The 22587-nt window shown below is 35.0% G+C and overlaps 2 protein-coding genes across 4 annotated transcripts in view; both read right to left on the reverse strand.

Moving 5' to 3' along the window:
* Positions 1–2704: 2704 nt before the first annotated feature.
* The window catches only part of LOC123540684 (NACHT, LRR and PYD domains-containing protein 3-like), a 244067-nt gene continuing 224184 nt past the window's right edge, over positions 2705–22587 (reverse strand). The window contains exons 2-3 of one of the 3 annotated variants that reach the window (XM_053526108.1): positions 4971–12611; positions 2705–4828 (exon numbers count right to left, since the gene is read on the reverse strand). The gene's annotated coding sequence lies outside the window, so the exon portion shown is untranslated. Of the gene's footprint in view, positions 4829–4970; positions 12634–22587 lie in introns of all 3 variants that reach the window. The other 2 variants (XM_053526107.1, XM_053526106.1) reach the window with 2 other exon arrangements.
* LOC123549557 (uncharacterized) lies at positions 15206–21076 on the reverse strand. Its single transcript, XM_045337733.2, has 2 exons — positions 19571–21076; positions 15206–19117 (listed from the first exon to the last, which is right to left on the reverse strand). The coding sequence occupies exon 2, from the start codon at positions 18663–18665 to the stop codon at positions 17049–17051; it is 1617 nt and encodes a 538-aa protein (XP_045193668.2). The 5' UTR covers positions 18666–19117; positions 19571–21076; the 3' UTR covers positions 15206–17048.

Consider the following 22587-nt stretch of genomic DNA (forward strand, 5'->3'; position numbering starts at 1 on the left):
TCATGAAAGAATTCTGTTTTTATTTAAAGTTGCAACATGATAAATGTTTCGGCATTTGATATTGTCAAAACACCACGTGTTCTCAACAGAAGCTTAGAACCGTACAAGACTAAGTATCATGTTGAGAATAATGCCGATCGCCGGACCTTTTGTGTGACTGACGGATCTTGGAAAAAGCAGAAGCCCCCGTCCTCCGGTGAAACACATTAAAAGGAATACAAGAGATCACAGAGTGATCTTGGCGCCCACCAATGTGCCATTTTTGAGTGTTCCAAATTTCAAGACTTATTGACTACCTCAAGGTCAAATTTCATTTCCGTACACAACACTGTGCATGTGGTCCAAATTCAAAAGCTGTAGCTTGAGAAATGTGAAAGTAGGTCACTAGATCAATGTCAAGGTCAAAGTTTGTTTCAGTACACAAACCTATGCATGTGGTCTAAATTTGAAGCATGTAGCTACATAAATGTGAAAGTAGGTCACTAGGTCAATCTTAAGGTCAAAGTTCATTTCGGTACACAAAACTATGCAAGTGGTCCAAATTTGAAGGCTGTAGCTTGAGAAATGTAAAAGTAGGTCACTAGGTCAAAATCGAGGTCAAATTCTATTTCGGAATACAAAACTCTGCATGTGGTCCAAATTTGAAGCCTATACCTTCAAAAATGTGAAAGTAGGTCACTAGGTCAATGTAAAGGTCAAAGTTCATTTCGGTACACAAAACTATGCATGTGGTCCAAATTTGAAGGCTATAGCTTGAGAAATGTAAAAGTAGGTCACTAGGTCAAAATCATGGTCAAATTTTATTTCAGAATACAAAACTATGCATGTGGTCCAAATTTGAAGCCTGTACCTTAAAAATGTGAAAGTAGGTCACTAGGTCAATGTAAAGGTCAAAGTTCATTTCGGTACACAAAACTATGCAAGTGGTCCAAATTTGAAGGCTGTAGCTTGAGAAATGTAAAAGTAGGTCACTAGGTCAAAATAAAGGTCAAATTTTATTTCAGAATAAAAAACTATGCATGTGGTCCAAATTTGAAGCCTGTACCTTAAAAATGTGAAAGTAGGTCACTAGGTCAATGTAAAGGTCATAGTTCATTTCGGTACACAAAACTATGCATGTGGTCCAAATTTGAAGGCTGTAGCTTGAGAAATGTAAAAGTAGGTCACTAGGTCAAAATCATGGTCAAATTTTATTTCGGAATACAAAACTATGCATGTGGTCAAAATTTGAAGCCTGTACCTTAAAAATGTGAAAGTAGGTCACTAGGTCAATGTGAAGGTCAAAGTTTTTTTCCGGCACACAAAACTATGCATGTGGTCCAAATTTGAAGGATGTAGCTTGAGAAATGTGAAAGTAGGTCACTAGGGCAAAATCAATGTCAAATTTCATTTTGAAACACGGAACTATGCATATAGACCAAATTTGAAGCCTGTACCTTCAAAAATGTGAAAGTAGGTCACTAGGTCAAAATCAAGGTCAAAGTTTTTTCCAGTGCACAAAACTATGCATGTGGTCCAAATTTGAAGGCTGTAGCTACAGAAATGTGAAAGTAGGTCACTAGGTCAAAATCAAGGTCAGCTCATGTCCAGGTTCATCTTGCCACTCAAAAATATACAAGTGGTCCAAATTTGAAGGCTGTAGCTACAGAAATGTGAAAGTAGGTCACTAGGTCAAAATCAAGGTCAACTCGTGTCAAGGTTCATCTTGCCACTCAAAAATATACATGTGGTCCAAATTTGAATGTTTTAGTTATTGACAAGAACATTTTAAAAGTTTTTCCCTATATAAGTCTATATGAAATTATGTGACCCCCGGGGAGGGGCCATTTTTGACCCTAGGGCGATAATTTGAACAAACTTGGTAGAGAACCACTAGATGATGCTACATTACAAGTATCAAAGCCTTAGGCTTTGTGGTTTGGACAAGAAGATTTTCAAAGTTTTTCCTTATGTAAGTCTATGTAAACCATATGACCCCCAAGGCGGGGCCAAATTTGACCCTAGGGGTATAATATGAACAATCTTAGTTGAAGACCACTAGATGATGTCACATACAAAATATCAAAGCCATAGGCCCTGTGGTTTTGGACAAGGGGTTATTTAAAGTTTTTCCCTATATAAGTCATAAACTATGTGACCCCCAGGGCGGGGCCATATTTGACCCCAGAGAAATAATTTGAATCATCTTGGTAGAGGACCACTAGATGATGCTTCAAACTAAATATCAAAGCCCTAGGCACTGTGGTTTTGGATAAGAAGGTTTTCAAAGTTTTTCCTTATATAAATCTATGTAAAATATAGAAATAAACAAAGGGCCATAACTCACTCATAAATTGTTGAACCAGTCTGATTTTCAGGGGGACACAACTAGGGTACCAATACATCATTCTGACAAAGTTTGGTCAAAATCCTCCCAGTAGTTTCTGAGGAGATGCGATAACGAGAAATTGTTAACGGAAGGACGGACGGACGGAATGACGGACGGACGGACCACGGACGCAGAGTGATTTTAATAGCCCACCATCTGATGATGGTGGGCTAAAAATCACGTTTCAAAGAACGCAGCTCCTTAAACAGAGACCCTCTACCACTGCAAGAATACAGTGTCCTTGCTGGATATATACAGATACCCTCTACCACTGCAAGAATACAGTGTCCTTGCTGGATATATACAGATACAATAAAGTAATAACGCAAGTCAAAACTCATTAACATCTATTTATTACTTCTATATTTTTTATAGATTTGGAATAAAATACTTAAAAAATTTTGATATTTCATTTGGCAACATATAACCTTTACAAGGTCATGCATAAAAATAGTCATGAAAAGAAATATACAAGCACATCACGATGTGAAATCAAAACTGTGATTGTGTAAAATCATTATACGTTTCATGAAATATTATCACAACACTGATACAACACAGCTGTGCATATATCATGCTTATGATCTGAAACATAGCAATTGTGTTCATACACGGTCGGCAAAAAAGGAGATGAGATGATTTATGATAAAGATAATGTATATTCATTAAATGTATCAATAATGGCATTATTCTTAAGCTGAGAATTCAACTCGTTCAAAACCTCCAGTACTGAACCCGCGCTGATTTGTTATCCTCTATTTAAACACGTTCATCATAAATGTAGACATCAGATAAATGTTGTGATAGCATTTTGAATGGAAATAGTGTAATAGGCATAAGACACAAATTCAACATAAATTCCTTTAAAATATATGAATATATGGAACAAAACTATGTACAAGTACTTATATAACATACACATGCATGGATCATATAACTTAGTACTCAATAATCAGAAGAATATATCAGCTATGGAAGGTAATATCCGCCATAATATAAATTGCTAAAATACACAGTCATTGGAGACTGGTGATTACAATTTCCTGACCCTGAATAGAAACTTCTATCTGGTTAAATTGAATGTTGCAATATCTGACATCCACAATGAAGAGATATTACCTAAATTTTCAAATAGGTATTAAGTTCAAACGCTTTGGAACGAAGGTAAATGTATTTATTTCTCAAGAACAAAAATAGATGTATTGGCAATATTTTATGCAGTAGCGTTAAGTTGTGTCCATTTAACATTTTTAGTAAAGGAATATTTTGTGACGAAGGAAAAGTAAATCTATTTGAACATGGAGAACATAAACATCGAAGGTACATAATATTTATAGGTTATATATCAACTTTGTACTGGATATATGCACAAGTTTTGCAGCGGTAATATTGCGCGACTTTAGGAGCGCAATATCTTCCGCGAAAGAACGTGAAAATACACCTTATTTTTAATTACTCTCACCTGACTGAGTCCGCCTGTGATTATTATTAGCAATTATCATAAACGGGAATAATAAACAGGCATTTGAAAAATATGCAAACCTTTTTTTTAAGTTGCAACATTCAAGTTAACAAGAGGGTCAAGATGGCCCTAGGTCGCTCACCTGAGAAACACACCATAATACACCATAACAGTGAAAACATGTTTGACCTAGTGATTTCATGGAAAAAAATGTTCTGACCAATTATCATTAAAATTGGAGCAAAAACAAGTTATTTCCTTGATTTGACATAGTGACCTAGTTTTTGATCCCAGATGACTCATATTCGACCTTGACCTAGATTTTATCAAAGCTATCATTCTGACAGATTTTCATGAAGATCTGTTGAAAAATACAGCCTCTATCATATACACGAGGTTTTTCTTTGATTTAACCTAGTGACCTACTTTTTAACTACAGATGACCCATATTCAAATTCAACCTAGATTTCATCAAGGCAATCATTCTGACTTACTTTCAGGAAGATCAATTGAAAAAAAAAACGGCCTCTATCGCATACACAAGGTTTTCCTTTGATTTGACATAATGACCTACTTTTTGACTCCAGATAGCCCATATTTAAACATGACCTAAAATTCATCAAGACAATCATTCTGACCAAATTTCATGAAGATCAGTTAAAAAATACAGCCTCTATTGCATACACAAGGTTTTTCTTTGATTTGACCTAGTGACCTACTTTTTAAACCCAGATGACCAATAATCAAACTCAACCTAGACTTTATCAAGACAATCATTCTGACCAAATTTCATAAAAAATCAATTGAAAAATACAGCCTCTATCGCATACACAAGGTTTTTCTTTGATTTGACCTAGTGACCTACCTTTTTATTCCAGATAGCCCATATTTGTACATGACCTAGAATTCATCAAGGCAATCATTCTGACCAAATTTCATGAAGATCAATTAAAAAATACAGCCTCTATTGCATACACAAGGTTTTTCTTTGATTTGACCTAGTGACCTACTTTTTGAACCCAGATGATCAATAATCAAACTCAACCTAGATTTTATCAAGACAATCTTCTGACCAAATTTCATAAAAAATCAATTGAAAAATACAGCCTCTGTTGCATACACAAGGTTTTTCGATTTGACCTAGTGACCTAGTTTTTGACCCCAGATGACCCATTTTCAAACTCGACCTAGATTTCATCAAGTTTATTATTCTGACCAAAATTCATGAAGATTAATTGAAAAAAAACAGCCTCTATCGCATACATAAGGTTTTTCTTTGACTTGACCTTGTGACCTAGTTTTTTACCCCAGATGACCCATTTTCGAACTCGGCCCAGATTTCATCAAGGTTATTATTTCTGACCAAAATTCATGAAGATTAATTGAAAAATACAGCCTCTATCGCATACACAAGGTTTTTCTTTGATTTAATCTAGTGACCTAGTTTTTGACCCCAGATAACCCATTTTCGAACTCAGCCTAGATTTCATCAGGATAATCATTCTGACCATAATTCATGACGATTAATTGAAAAATACAGCCTTTAACGCATACACAAGGTTTTTCTTTGATTTGACCTAGTGACCTAGTTTTTAACCCCAGATGACCCCTTTTCAAACTCGGCCTAGATTTAATCAAGGTAATCACTCTGACTTAATTTCATGAAGATCAGTTGAAAAATACAGCCTCTATTGCATACACAAGCTAAATGTTGACAGACAGACGACGGACATCGAGTGATCAGAAAAACTCACCTGAGCATTGCTCAGGTGAGCTAACAACATGGAAAGTCGAGGTTGTCATTCGTGTGCATTCGATTTGTATTTACCAATATTATATAGCAATTTGTATTATAGCAGATAAAACCCACCATAATCATCTATAGTCACAGCATAAGTGTACAATATGGCATTTAAGGTAGTTGTGCACCTTTGGTAAACCAGACCGCTGCCTGAGTCAAGCCACATAGATTCAGGTATCCAACATTATCATGTGATTCATGCTGAATTACAACGTTTTGAGCAGATGACGTACGACCATTAGTAAAGATCACAATTCCTCTCCCCGAACACTTAGTACTTAAATAAACAAGGCAGTCTGAAAGACAGCTAAATCCCCCGCCACTGCAATGGATAGTGAAAGGGTAAACCTTTGATTTTAGCTGTGACCTTGACCTTGAACTGACATGGCTGACTCATGAAATCTGCACAACGTCCTGATGAGGTGATCATTTGACCCAAGTTTCATGAAAATCCTTCAAGGGGTTTAGGAGATACAGAGCTGAAACCTTTGACCTAGTTGTGACATTGACATTGAGTTGACATGGCTGACTCATGAGTTATTGATGAGGTGATCATTTGACCAAAGTTTCATGAAAATCCTTCAAGGGGTTTAGGTGATACAGAGTGGACACCAAATGGAAGGCTCAAACCTTCGACCCTTAGTTGTGACCTTGACCTTGAGCTGGCATGGTTGACTTATAATTTCTGCTTATCGTTCTGATGAGATAATCATTTGACCCAAGTTTTATAAAATTCCTTCAAGGGGTTTAGGAGATATAGAGCGGACATGAAATGGAAGGATCAAACATTTGACCTTCAGTTGTGACCTTGACCTTGAGCCGACATGACTGACTCATAAGTTCTGCACATCGCCTTGATGAGGTGATTGTTTGGCCCAAGTTTGATGAAAATCCTTCAAGGGGTTTAGGAGATATAGAGCGGACACAAAATGGAAGGCTCAAACCTTTGACCTTGAGTTATCACCTTGACCTTGAGCCGGCATGGTTCTGCACATCGGTGATCCTTTGAGCCAAGTTTTATAAAACTCCTTCAAAGGGTTTAGAAGATATAGAGTGGACACAAAATGGCAGGCTCAAACCTTTGACCTTGAGTTGTGACCTTGACCTTGAACCGACAAGGCTGACTTATTGGTTCTGCATATCGTCTTGATGAGGTGATCATTTGACCCAAGTTTCATGAAAATCCTTCAAGGGGTTTAGGAGATATGGATCGGATACGATTTTGTTACGGACGGAAGGACGGACGGACGCAGACCATTCCTATAATCCCTCCGCCACGGCGGGGGATTAAATACATGACCCAAAGTTTTCTATTTGCCGAAATTCAATGCTTTTTGTATGTGTCTACAAATAAGTTTTTAATCAAAATGAATATACCCAAACGCACACAACTACCTTAAAACAAAAATTCATTCCATCAGAAGTTAACCTATATTTATATATGACTACATATTTCATCATCATCATCATCATCATCATCAACAACAACAACAGCAACTACATTTTCAATGGAATCCATTTTTAAAAAAGCGTATGGCATTCAATTATTGAACAAACAAAATTTTATCTATATACAGTAATAAAATAAAAATGAAATTAACATATGTAAAGTAACTTAAGTATCTTTCACTGAAAGCTTATACTTCTTCATTTCCCTAACACTCCCATCATTCAATTCAACTCGCCCAATAATCTTAACTACTGATGCTGCAATTGTCACGATATCCTCTCCATAAACATGTTCATCATATATGATATAGACATAAAATACTGTATAAACAGTTACAACGTAAATAAAGCAATTTACATAAGTCATACATCAACTCATATTATATAATAAAACTATGTACAAGACATATGCAAATCCGCATATTTCACTACTTATACGATTTCACGTAACTTTGTACTCCACTGACAGTAGCAATAGACACTACATAAAATATTGTATGAACTGTATTTAATATAGCATGTCATGCAGTTCTGCGCCTATAATAAACCAGACGGCTGCCCGGCATAATAATGTCATCTTAAATTATTGTATTTACTGTATTTTATATGACATTTCATGTAGTTCTGCGCCTATAATAACCAGACGGCTGCCCGATGTCTGTTTTATATGACATTTCATGCAGTTCTGCGCCTATAATAACCAGACTACTGCCCGACGTATGTCCCCATAAAATATTGTATGTCTGTTTTATATGACATTTCATGCAGTTCTGCGCCTACGGTAACCAGACTACTACTCGGGCCCAGCATACATTAGACTAGCTCCTAGACTATGATGTATTTTTTTTACATTTTTATGATTAAATGTAGTGAACTGAGCCAGTCTATATCCTATGTCCAATATCATGATAATTTCTGTATCCTATGTCCAATATCATGATAATTTCAACATCATTCCTCTGTGATATTTTCTAAAATAGACTGGCTTTTGTCTCTATGAAATCAAATTCGTCAAAAAAGGAAAAAATGTAGAAATTCGTCAAAAAAGGAAAAATGTAGAAATGTATTTATTATCAGTCTAGTGGCTAGTCTACTCCTAACTGTTTAACTGTATTATTTTGATGACGAATGATTATATGTCACTATACAATCATGTTAGGGCTCGAATTCAAGACTTTTTAACATCATTCTAAAATAGACTGGCTTTTGTCTCTATGAAATTAAATTCGTCAAAAAAGGAAAAATGTAGAAATATATTTATTATAAGCCTAGTGGCTAGTCTAGGCATATGTCATCAAAATTGTACATAATAAAGCCAATACGCCGCTAACAGGCAACTTTGCTATTTCTCTTAACATAAGTATAACAAAAATGTTATATAACACTGCAATACAAAATATATTATTAAACTTTAGATAAAAGGAAGTATTTTTTTTTGTTTTTATGACAAGGCAACTCATACTTACATTGTAATTCCGATTCATTCCAGGTTACATTTTACCAATTAAATTCATTCTTTATTTCATATATATAATAAAAAAAATCCAGACCTCATTTTTGGCACTTAAGAGCATTTCAATGATATGAAAACCATATATGGTGAATGTGATGTAGTATGACATGTCTTCTTATCAAAAATAGAAAAATCTTGACATGTTATGTTACATATAAGAAAAATAATCAGGTATGAGAAATATCACCCTTTAAAATAGCCGCACAATGAAAATGCTCCAAATATTTTCTTAAGACAATAAGCAATAAAACTAAGCCAAAATATCACTGTCACATCCTGTCACTTATGACTCATTATACCAGATTTCATAAACAACAAGGAACTACATTTTGGACTACTTTCAAAGAGAAGTTAATCTGCTGAAATATTATATACAGTACAACATCACAGACTTGACGAGAAAAAAACAGACACAAAATTGATACTATAGACCTTCGACAAGTTAAGGCTCTGCTAAATAAGCAGGACAAGTCATATCATTAAGGTAGCATTTGACACTTAATGAAAATTTATTCAGATACAAAATTTTAAAATGCGTGCGTTCTTTTTTGTCATTTAAGAAATAATATAAATCTATATATTTTTTAATGTTTCTAAATCCCTGAACAGATGTGCATACATGCACAAAATATTTAGGTCGCTATATGGAATACAATATTCAACAAATTATCAATAGGTAGTGGCTAGGTAGCCGGTTCTTTCAACAATGACCCTGACCTTTAACCCACAGACAATAGAAAATTGCCTCGTGAACAAGAAAAATGAGCAAACTAAAGCTGTTATAGTTTCTTTAATCAAGAAAACACAAAAATTACCAGAAATCATATCAGGTCCCTGCAACCTTGATATTCGAGTCACTGACCCCAAAATCAATGGGCAAATTCTCAGATCTACCATATCATTATGTAATTCTGAAAGCAAGTAGCTGTTACACTTTATAACTTCCATAAACATTTTCATTCTTTGTGTCAGTGCGATATGACCTTGACCTTAAACACAAAAATCCTAATCACGCGCAATGATACAAAATGGGTGAAACACCGCTAATTCAGCACCCAAGTTCCTAAACATGAAATCAAAAATATGTAGGCACTTTTTCCGCTTAATTATCGTCGAATGGCACTAAGTGTTCTGCAGAGAACAACATCAAAATTACTTTGGTAAAGGGCTATACACGGCCAAGTTTCATGAACTTCCGCCAAATGGTCTCAGACAATATGAAGAAAAGTTAAGACGGAAGGCAAATTACGGGTGGCGAGTGATCACAAGAGCTCATTCCGAACACTGTATGTCCAGGTGAGCTTAAAATGGAGATAATCCAAAAAGGTAGCAAGGCAAGATTATGGTTCTTACAATACACTGCAATTCCTAAAGAGCGGAAGTTCTAGTTCTAGACCTAAGGTCAAGTTTAAAACAATAAATAACCAAGTTTTTGAAACTGACCTAGATTTTTCACACACAAAGACTGACAAAGATTTATTATGTTCATGTAGAAAACATTGTTTGACTTAGTGACACAGTTTAAAGGCTCATAATGCCTTTGTTCAAAATATGGCTGCCGCATTTTTTGTTCTGACCTTCAAATATGTCTATTTCTTAATAAATAATTATTTCAATATTGGTTTTCTTTTCTTATATATTTGCCAAAGGTTTGAATATCAATTAACATCGGAGAAGATATCATTCAATCAATCATCTAAGACTGTCTCCCTTTATGGTCCTAACTGTGTAAGGTCCATTTCTGTGTAAGGACCATTTAATTATGCATAACATTTAAATGGACAGCTGCTATATCTATAAAATTAAAAAAAAATCTGAAAAGTAGATCCCTCAGAAGCACCGAAAACAAGGCAAACAGTAAAAATTGCAGACTCGGTTTGATTGAGTCTGTTCATGAGCAGTAATGGAAAATGCAACACTGTCCACACCTTATAATCCTTATAATGTAATTTTAAGACCTCGGGTAACCCAATTTGAAAATGACCTACATTACAGAGTGCAAACATTCTCGCAAAGTGTTATAGAACGTTGTCTCTACTGTGCTAATTTGATTTATCTATGATTTGACCTAGTGACCTAGTTTTTGAACTGAAATAATCAGGTTTCAAACTTGACTTAAATTTTATAGATGTAAACATTCTGGAAATGGTTTATGAAGATAAAATAGAGAATGCAGCCTCTGGAGATTTAATTATGTTTCCAATAATTGACCAAATTCTTAAGATTTATTTAACAATTCAACAATCTTGACCAAGATTTTATCAAGGGTAACATCTCGACCAAGTTTCATTGAAATTGTGCCTAAATTGTTGACAACAGCCGGGAACGGAAACAGGACAGTCACAATAGCTCACTTTGAGCATTTTATGCTCTCAGATGAGCAAATAACGTGTCACTAGTAACAATGTTTACATTTAATTTAAAACATAATTTATATATTATCATGTGTTCTTTTCATAAACAAACAATAAACATAACTCGTAAAATTCAAAACAGTTCATATATAATACAAATTAACTAAGGGATACAGACAATATATCTACAATAGTCTATCAACTGTATATACACAAAGTAACTGCTATAATTCAGAAAGGAAACGACTTTCTTCCTTTAGAAAAAGAAGACCTGCATAAAATGTAATATTATATACACTTCTCAAATTCGTTCATTTGACTGGTCGAAAGGGATGCATGCGCAGGTCGGCAAAAGCGATATTGACTCGCAAAAATGATAATGACTCTTCTGATATCACTTTTTCCTATATGTACGAAATACAGGCCAGATAAATGATTGCATTTGAGAAGGGCAAATAATATAACAATTATACATTTATGTTTCAGGCAATATTTGTTTTATAGGTCGTAGAACCCTTTTTCGTAATTTAACTTTTGTTGACTTGCAAAATTTTTTCGCTTAATAAGTACAAATAAGTGAAGCTTTATAAAATTTCATGTAGAGATAAAAATAGTCATTCCGTTCATTAAGTGATTTATTAATACAGGTAGTCTCTGTGTACATTGGAAAGCTTTCATCTACTGTTTAATCAAAGACTTTTCACAATAAAATGAAACAAAATGATTCCCAGTTTAACGTTTTTATCAAAAAGATGAAAAGTCCGCTTCGGACTCTACAGTGTTTTCGTATAAATATGTTCTTTCTATTGTAATTATGAATGTCCTTTGCTAGGAATAAATAATTTTCTACAAAAACTACATGTCATATTAGAGAAATAGCTCTTTAATTAGAAGACTTCCCCATGTAAATAATAGATGTTGTAGTATATGGCTACGGACTATGCAAACAAGTAGTGACTTTGAAAACGACATGAAAATATGCCCCACAAAGTATTTGTTTCTTAGAACAAAATCCATTTAATATTTAAAGAATTCCATCTTTGCCGCGGTATGTCAAACACAGCAAATTTCGTTGTACATGGTTTTGCCATAAAACGGCAATTTCCAGATATTTTAAATCTATTATCCTAAAATAACAATAAACCATTGTTCGCAATTAGCATATAATGAAGCCAAATCAAACCTTTCTGAAAAAAAAAGACTTATGACAGCGTGTGTGACTTTTTGAAAGCCTTCCACATAATACTAACGTACATACAAAACTTTACTTACAAAACTTTACTTATTAACGTTTCTTATAAGAAAAAAGTTCAAAAGCGATGTGTTTACAAAAGTGAAAGTCAGACATTTCTTTACTAACTAATAAGAAATTCAGTATGATTTGTCTCTGGTAACGAAAATTTATAACTGAAAGCAGTTTTTTCTCACAGACTTTTGGGTATAATACTATAAAAGTCCTGCAATGTTTTTTTGTCCAATGGCCGGAAACAAGAGGTGATGCCAAGTATATCATGGTGTGTGTACCCTAGCCACCGGAAGTATAGATCTTTGGTCCAAAAGTATTTGCGGCCAATTGTAAATCCACGTATTTTATGGCGATATATACGTAGCATAGCCACCGGAAATACGTCTATAGTTTTGAGGTGTTGGCGTCGATCTTTTATCTGAAGTATCAAGGAAACTGACCTGAAAAACACATTAAAAATAACATAATTAACATTTTTACTATCATTTGAATACTCGCCTTACTGCGCATATGTAACCATGAAAAAATCATAACCAATTTCAAAATTTAAGCTTGCATTGCTTCACAAAGGCATGGAACAAGTTTTAGTATAGCTTGCATACAACATTCAAATCCATGGACACGTTTAAGAATGTTGACATTTACGATACACACATTTGTTGACATATTCTTGAACTTCGAGCCAGCTCGACATTGAAACTTCATTGAATGTCGAGCTGCCCAGACATTCGACGTTTGACATTATATTTTTTATGGTTTTTAGATACAAGTCACTAAATTTTATTGTACTTTCTGAATGGCTCGGTAGTCTACAAAATTAGTTAACTGAATGTCATGTATAAAGTGATTTTTTTACAATGGTGAGAAAGAAGGAATGTATGTGAAAACCAGGTTTGTAGTTATGGAAGGCAGAATAAATTAGCTTTTTAACGTCTTCGTAAGATAGCGATAATTGTATTTGAATTGTTGCAATTTGAAACAGAAGACGAATCTCCTAAAGTGAGTGATCAATGACTTGAGAATAAAACAAGTTTCTTGAACCATTCTTTTTTAATACAGTAGCTTAGAGGAATCAATATGAACGCCAGGGAAAAAAAGACGAAACTAAAGTAGGCTAATCAAAGATGTAAGGGGAAATGAGAAATTGGAAGAGAAATCCTTAGTATAAACTAAAATACTAGCAAAAGTTCAGAAACTATAACAGCGGCGCTTTATGGATAAGATGGAGAAATATGTTATGTTCAGTAATGCCGGAATGCTACCAACAGAAATAGGAAATGAAAACACTAGAAATAAATACAACAATAGGAACAAATGCACGGACAAATAAACAAACGACATCTGGAGGGAGAAATTAATATGAATCAAGGCACTGCCTAACATGGGGATTTATCTTTTATACATATTATTATCCACTTACGAAGAAATATTCAACACTCGAAAGAAAGTGAAAATTCGCTCTAAACAGTGAAGTTTACATTTAGTGTTATCATACTTCGTAAAATTTATGGATAACCGGTGTGACGGTGACGTCATTCATCGCGTTCTCGCACTGGCTTTAAGATTTTATTTGTTTGTTGTTTGCACTCCACGCAGAAACTTGACGGCCTTTACACTTCCTGTTTTAATTTTCTATGACTGATTTGGGTGCTCGGATGTTCGTGGAGACAACCAGCTTGCGGTGTATACATAAACCAAAACCGGAAAACATCGAAAAACAAGAATGCCTCAACTATATGCAGACAACAAAGACGAGTAACTATAACGTTACAGTATCAGGAATTTTCATCCCCTACTACGCAGAGGCCAAAGGTTGAACGGCACTGGGAGACGCTCAGATGAATCTCGGGAACCAGCTACAAGACTGGATGTATCCATGGAAACGACAAACACCGGATGTCGACCTAGACGAGATTTACCGAGAGCAGCACTATTAAGTTGATACAAAAACTCTGACTATGTAAAAACAGACAGACGTGTAAACTAGTGTAGAAACGTGTACAGAAGGTATATAATTTCCGACACGTTTAACTCCTGATGTAGCTGTGCAACTAATTTGTAAGCTGTGCAAATGACACATTTAATAATTAAGAATTATATCACTAAATTCATGCGCAAGTTATCTCGTAATGAAATAGAGAATTGTATTATCTATAGATATACTCTGACCTTCAAAAATGACCTTTGGGCGAGTTCATTAACTAAGGTGGATCTGGTTTTCGGATAATCTCGGCTGATGATTTACGTAAGAAATAGGTATGTAATGTAAGAAATTAACCGAGCTGCGCAGCGTATTGGTAAGTGCGATTGCCCCAGATTATTATACATTGCGAGCACGCAACCTGTGGGTTCGAACCCCAACAGCATTTCTTTTTATTGTATTATGTTTAAGTTTTTGATGAGAATTGAATTCCTGGCTCAGGCCACACTTGGATCTTAAAAAACTGAAAATTACTTACCTGTTAAAGTATGGGAATGTGGCGCCAGCAATTTTGAGATTTTCGCACCCCAGGAAAAAGAAAAATCCACATCCAATGAGTGCTAAAAGATCTAACAAGATTGTCAACTGGATTGCACCTGTAAAAAAGTCAAAAAGATTGTTAGATAAATTGCACCATTTCTGTTAATAATCAACAAGATTGTCAACTGGATAGCATCAGTCCTGTTAATAGTCAATAAAGTGTCAACTTGATAGCACCTGTAAAATAATAAATAATAATTTAGCAAATTATTCTGTCAGCTCATGCACACATAATGTAAAGAGCCTTGTAAAGAAAGTTGTAAAGCTTTCGGAATTCATTCCACCTCAGGGGTGATAACAGACTAAAATTTAAAATCCTGAAAATTGGCCGGGGGTTTGGGGGCCGCAGGTCCCCAACGGGGTCAAGGGGCAGTGCCCCTGTAGGGGATTCAGGGGGGCAAAGCCCCCCGAAGAAAATGCAGTTTTAGCATTTTCAATACCTTTCAAACATGTTTTAAGGAGGTTTGGGAAAATAAATACAAGGTATTTTTTTGAACTTTATTTTGCTAACAAACTATTACATGTAACAAAATTATCAGTTATCACAGGTAAAATACCTTGACCTTGTAAGTATTGTACATAGTAAATGGCATAAACAGCAATGAGTATTATATGCACATAAATGTTAATTCCATCTTATCAAATACTTTTTAAGTAACAAGAAAAAGTCATATAACATGACCATTCCAATGAAATGAATAAATTATTTCATTCAGCCAAAATAACAAAGTAAGTTGAATGTAACACTTACGTGTAAAAGAATATAGAAATTTACAATGATTTTATGACTTGGAAATTCTCAATTGGAAAAAGTTAAAACTTACTCTTCTGTCTAAAAAGTGACATTTCTTGAATACATGTAGCAACATTTAACAAGTAAAATTTACTAATAATGGCAAAGACATGAACAAGTCAAAACTTACTCTTCTGTTTAAAAGTGACATTTATTTAATACATGTAGCATCATTTAAGGAGTAAAATTTATTAAATATGGCAATGACATGAACTGTTGTTACTGAAATAGAAATTTAAATTGCTAGAAATAATGTTTTACAAGACAAATGTACATGAGTAGTAAATAATGGCACTTCTGAGTTCACTGGTAGTGCTGCTAAAATAACATTTGTACAAGACAAAGTAACATGACTAATAGACTAAGTAAAAGGTGCACTAATGAGATCACTGGTAGTGTTGCTAAAATAACATTTGTACAAGACAAAGTAACATGACTAATAGACCAAGTAAAAGGTGCACTAGTGAGATCATTGGCAGTTCTGTAGAAAATAACATTTGTACAAAACAAAGTAACATGACTAATAGACTAAGTAAAAGGTGCACTAGTGAGATCACTGGCAGTTCTGTAGAAAATAACATTTGTACAAAACAAAGTAACATGACTAATAGACTAAGTAAAAGGTGCACTAGTGAGATCATTGGCAGTTCTGTAGAAAATAACGTTTGTACAAAACAAAGTAACATGACTAATAGACTAAGTAAAAGGTGCACTAGTGAGATCATTGGCAGCTCTGTAGAAAATAACATTTGTACAAAACAAAGTATCCTGACTGACAAATAAAATCAGCTTGTGAGATCATTGGTAGTACTGCTAGAAATACTGTAACATTTATACAAAACATTGAAACACATCTGATAAACAAAACTAAAACTGCTGGTTTTGCTAGAAATAACATTTACACAACACGTGTAACATGGCTGATAAATAAATGCTACAGCACTGCCCAAACTGAATGTTAGACCAAAGTTACAGGATTGATAAAAAGGATCTAGTAACATTTACAGAACATAACAGAATGATACTGCTGAGAAAAAAGGAACTGACAACAACAAATAACATTGCAGCATTACAAAATATGCATATTGAGAAATAAATAATGACTAGATGTAATCATACATTATCTTGACAACATTTTTCAACTGAATTAGGACTAGAATTTTCTTAACTCAAACATATATATATTATGTTTATAAACTGTGATTTTTACAGTTAACTGCAATTTGGTTAAAATCTGGCAATGAAAATGAATGCAGTGCCTGATGAAACATATGCATAAAATAATTGAAAAACAACTATCGTATTACACATCAGCTTAAATCTTTGAGAATAAATTTTCAGGTATATCATGTACATAACAACACAATGATATATTAAAGTAATAGCATCTTCTATTACATACAATCAATACATGAACAACTTGAACTAGTAATCAAATTGCCATCATCAACCTTCAAAATACTTTTCAAACCATATTCTTAAAAATTCATCATTGACTGTCATACTGTATATCCATGTGTATTAACAAGCGTCTCGGAACATTAATTACCATTCTTTTCTTGAAACACAATGCGTGCTCTTTTTATATTATCTGACATCAGCTCCTGTGCTGCCTTTTTAGTTACTACTTTTTTGTCTGAAATTCCCAGTTTTTCACACTGCTGATCTTTTTCACACCGTTTCTTGGTTAATTCAAGATTCCTTTGCTTTCCAGCTGTTCTCGTACATGCTGTAAGTCCTGGTACAACTGGTGTATAAAGGGTATCTTCCCTACCAAAATATTCAACTGAGGAAAGTTCCTTTGCTTTAAGAGCAGATTTAACATTCTGAATAGCATTTAATGAGTCTACACCAAGACTACTTGATTTAGTGTCCATGACATCACCCATCACATTAAACACCCCCTCCACCATTGGACCATGGAAGCATGTCAGTAGTGCTAGCATTAGTTTTCGCATCATTGGATAGTCGTTTCTACAGGCCCACCAATGGTCTACTCGTGTTTCAGCTTTAGGGACTGGTAGAGTAGGGTCAGCTTGGTACCTGTGAATCTCCCTCATATAACATTCCTCTTCCTTTTCACTCAACACATGTGACACGTGGAATGGGAGGCGTTTCAGCAACTTCAATGTCATACTATGACCTCTTGCTGCAGGATCAATGGCCGACAAGCACTGGAGGAACTCGTTGTCAATTGGCATCTTTCTAAGAAGAACACTTCCGCTTTTTACATATGCTGTTCTTATGGACTCGAGCACCTCTGTTACCATGTAGTCTTTTGCTTTGCTCTTCATTACTATCCTCTGGGCATTTGATCCAATAAACATATCCCTCTTTGGAAGTAGGGTATCCTCCGTAAATTCAAGAAGCTTCAGATTCTTTACAGATTGTGGGATGCACTCTGGTTTGACAAAAAAGCAGAGGAACTCTCGGACAAGGCGAACTTGTTCATCATGCAGGACATGCACCATTGGAGCCTTACTTTGGAATAACGTAGCATATTCTTTCAGGCTGTGCAGAGAAGCAATGTAGACTCCTAATAGCATTCTAGTTTTCTTCCTTTCATCAAATAACTTCAAGAGAACATTTTCTTTCCTTTCCTGACCATCTTTTGTCATTTTCTTCTTAGAGAGTCTCTTTCTGATTTTCAAAAGTTCTTCTTTGCTAGTCTCAGATACTCCTCTTTTTTCTAGGATGATCTCGTACAGGTACTGAAACTTCTTCTGTTCTCCTGTTTTTAAGAATGCTGTATAGAAGATTGTGTATGCATCCAGAAGCCTGTCAGTGTCCACAGCAAGGTTGTAGGCTGAGAGGAAGCGATGTGATGTAAATCTTTCTGGGACTGTGAACTTGATGTTCAGTATTTCACATATCAATTTCAATTCATTGCGTAGATCAGTACTCCAATGAAAATCGCTATGTAGGCAGTTGAACAGTGACTCCAAGTAGTATTTGAAAGGGGTTGTGAAAGCTTTAGCAGCATTGTGCACATGGTGGACACTATCACCGTCAATATCCAGGAGGTGTGGAGCCTTTTCTCTAATCCTTGCCTCTAGACCTGATTTTTTGCCCCTCATCGTGTTGCAAGAGTCTAACAATACAGATAGCAAATTGTTCCATGGAAGATTGTATTTCTCAAACATCTCCTCTACTTTCATGAATATAGAGTTTGCGTCTGCTTTAATTACTTTAAAGGACTCAAGGTGTCTCACAGTAACTTAATTTCTTTCAGCAGAAAAGTAACTAACCAGCACAGCTACTATTTTCTCATTACTCACATTTGTGGATTCATCCAAATTCAAACAGAATTTTGTGTCCTGTAGTTCATTACAAAGTTCGTCCTCAAAATGCTTCGCTACACCATGTTTCATTTTGTATGATGCAGTGCATCGTTCAAGTTTAATCTCTGTTAACGGCTTCGGGTCTTTAGCCAAAGTCTGAGTGAGCTTAACTAGGTGAGGGGCTATTGAATATGGAAGATCATGTTCTGCCATGAAACCAAGGATCATTGCTTCAGAGTTCATTCTCCTATCATTAACTGGAACCACTGGACGTACCACTACTGTTGGGGTTTCTTCACTTAGACTGCCTTTGGAACCAAACAACATACCTGAAAAAAATTGAAATAGTTCAAATGTCAGCTGAAAAAAGTAACAAGGTATATTAATACCTGTATTTCATTTTTTAGAGCGGCTAAGGTCACTGACTTCAATAACTTGCCTCTTAACAATGTGGGCTCAAACCTCATAAGGGGTGTTTTGTGTGGGAAGCTGCTGGTGATGTAATAATGCACAGTGACACTGCGGGTTTTCCTCCAACAACAAAGCTGGCAAGTCGCCGTATGATCTGAATTTTTCGGCGAAAAGTTAGGATCAACAAAACATGTATTTAATTTTGAAACCGCAGTTTGTTTATGGTGCAGCTATGTTTTTATCTGTCAGCTCAAGTGATGTTAAGACTTAGCTTCTTCTCATAAAAAAAATAACACTGGAAGTCATTTGTTCTACTTGTTCTACATAGTAAATGCTTTTCTCAAATTCTGAACCAATTTAAAAAGTACAACCTTCCAAACTGTAGTTTGATTTGACAGCCTTCATGGCTTGGAGATGGGGGTTAGACTCCATGTGCCTATTCAAGTCCTTCTTCCCACCAGACTGGTACTGAAGAGTCTTATTACATATGGTACAGAATGCCTGGCGAGGTGATTTTGTCTTTCTAAGGTACTGTTTCATGAGGTCATTATCAAGCCAGTCCCAGCGCCATTTGTTCCGTACTGAGCTGTCTATGTCACGAGCATTGTCTTTGTTCGTTGCAAACTCCATTTTCTAAAATAAAATTTGTAACATTTATTAATTGAAAACTAAAACATAGACTTTGAGGTGAGGTCTTGTACAGCACCAGAACACCAAGCTGTGCTTTGAATGTTGTCAAAATAAGTTTTAACCCAAAAACAAACTCAAAGATTTATTCATATGCCCCCTTCATACTTTCTCTAAATTTACACATGGTAATGAACTAGATTCAGGGTACCACTTGTTTTCAAATGCGTATTTTCGACATGCAACGATAACTGATTACAACAAATGTGCAGTTCGATAGAAAAATAAAATATCTTCATGTTGCAACCAAAAATGTGGTCAAATTGCCGTATATATCAGTGTTAATATAGGGAAAGTACGAATGGGGCATATCGTATAAGACTACGTTTCTGAGTTTCTTTTGTGATTATCTTTGTTTATAATTTATTTTGTCAAAATTCAAAGCACAGGTTGGTGCTCTGGTGCCAGTGGGTCTAGTTACAATTTGCAAGGTACCTAACGTAATGTCTGACAGTTCACTAGCATCCAAACTGAAGCATCGTCTTCCTTTCCAAATATCAATTCCCAGTCAGTAACTCGTCATCTAATCTCAGTATGATACATCAAAATATGTACACTACTGTAAATATGGAAAACATATCAGCAGTTTCCTTCCTGATCCTGCTCAAAATTTTCGACTAAAATGATGGGCATTACACCACCCACTTTGCAAAGTCATATTTTCGATGCACACTCGAACAAAACTGACGTCGTGTAACTGTTGCTCCTGACATTTTAACAAATCTCGACACACAAAAAATCCGGAAGCCCCCAATATCTAGATCATTCGTAGGTTTGATCAACGAAAATGTTCATAGTCTGTTGTGATTACTATTTATTTAATTCGTTATTACAAGAGATAAATTCAAAAATATTGCCTGTATCTTGAATACATACTGTTAACGTAAGTTGCTGATCTTCAGTGCTGTATTATTTTCATTTCTGTTTCCATTCGTTGTTTTTTTTTTTTATCAAAACGCCATCTTTGTTTGGCCGCTTAGGCTCACAACTACATCATTTCAAATCGTGTCCAATCGTAATTTTCCGACTTACCTATGGACTAATCAGATTGCAGAATTTCTTCGCGGATGACATATCGTTATTTTCCGGATATTATTCGGCGATTTCCGCCCGAAAACTTTGTTTCGTACCGTTACTTTTCGTACTTATGGTGATTCGCCCCTTAGCCCCCCCTTAAAAAACTCAACGGATTTACATCGATCTCAAAAACGACCTCGGCGGCCCCCAAAATCCGGAATTCCGGATTAATCCCGATTTTTATCAGCCCCTGTCATGATTACAGGCAGCAATGAAATGGTATGTGTTTTGTGACCAGCATGTATCCAGACCAGCCTGCCCATCCATGCAGTCTGGTCAGAATTCATGCTGTTCGTTTTCAAAGCCTACTGCAGTTAGACAAACTGATAGCAAACAGCAAAGATCCTGACCAGCCTGCGCAGGCTAGTCTGGATACATGCTGGTGTCGCAAATGCACTATGTTGGATTTCTTATGGTGCAGCTCAGATATATTAAACAGTGATTTTCTTTCAGATAAAATCAGTTTGTCATTCAGATGCACATATTTATAGTGCTCAGGCTGCACCCTTGTGATGTAATTCCTTTGCATATGAACTTTTAATACAATGATTTTATTCAAAGACAAAACCCAGTTAATGTTTGAAATATATTGTTTCTCAATTACATCTCCTTCAAATATGAGCTTAATACAGCAATTTTATTCAAAGGCAAAACCACTGTTTGAGATATATTGTTTCTCAATTACATCTTCTTCAAATATGAACTTAATACAACAATTTTATTCAAAGGAAAAACCACTGTTTGAAATATATTGTTTCTCAATTATATCTTCTTCAAATATGAACTTAATACAGCAATTTTATTCAAAGGAAAAACCACTGTTTGAAATATATTGTTTCTCAATTACATCTTCTTCAAATATGAACTTAATACAGCAATTTTATTCAAAGGAAAAACCACTGTTTGAAATATATTGTTTCTCAATTATATCTTCTTCAAATATGAACTTAATACAGCAATTTTATTCAAAGGAAAAACCACTGTTTGAGATATATTGTTTCTCAATTATATCAACAGAAGTTGCTGATTCAGCAAAATGAGGAATAATGTTAACAGCATGCCTAAATTAAATTACAGTTAATACTATCGCTTCTAAAGATACTGTATTACTGCAGGGACCTTGAGCAAGTGTCTGTTACAAAATATAAGATGTCTTTATGTCTAGGAGACAGAAGCTATTAACTAGAAACTTAAGACTGATATGTCTCGTTAAAATTTGTTTCTGGAAAGGTATCTGTGTGAGTTTTCAATATTTTTTTTTCTCAGAGGACCATGCCAATTTAATACATCCGTGCAGGCTGATCATGATCTGCACTGCTCGCTATTCAGTCAGTAAATTTTCAGTGAACACCCCTTCAAATAATAAATGGCATTGCCCAAACTGAATGATGGACCAGTCCATTTTAGAAATTTAGCTGGCTAATGGTTAAATGTTCATTTACACATACTGAAGTCTCCAGGCATTTTCATTAACTTTCAAATTAAAGCTTAAAATGATTTTCTAAACTATTTAGAAAATGCAATTATTCCATATGAGGTTTAAAACAGATTATGGCTGATTGTAACAAATGTATAGCTAATCGAAGACGACATCCTGTGTCATTTTGTTACAAGGGATTTTCCG

Source organism: Mercenaria mercenaria, chromosome 16 (genome assembly GCF_021730395.1).
Source record: "Mercenaria mercenaria strain notata chromosome 16, MADL_Memer_1, whole genome shotgun sequence".
Lineage (NCBI taxonomy): Eukaryota > Metazoa > Mollusca > Bivalvia > Venerida > Veneridae > Mercenaria > Mercenaria mercenaria.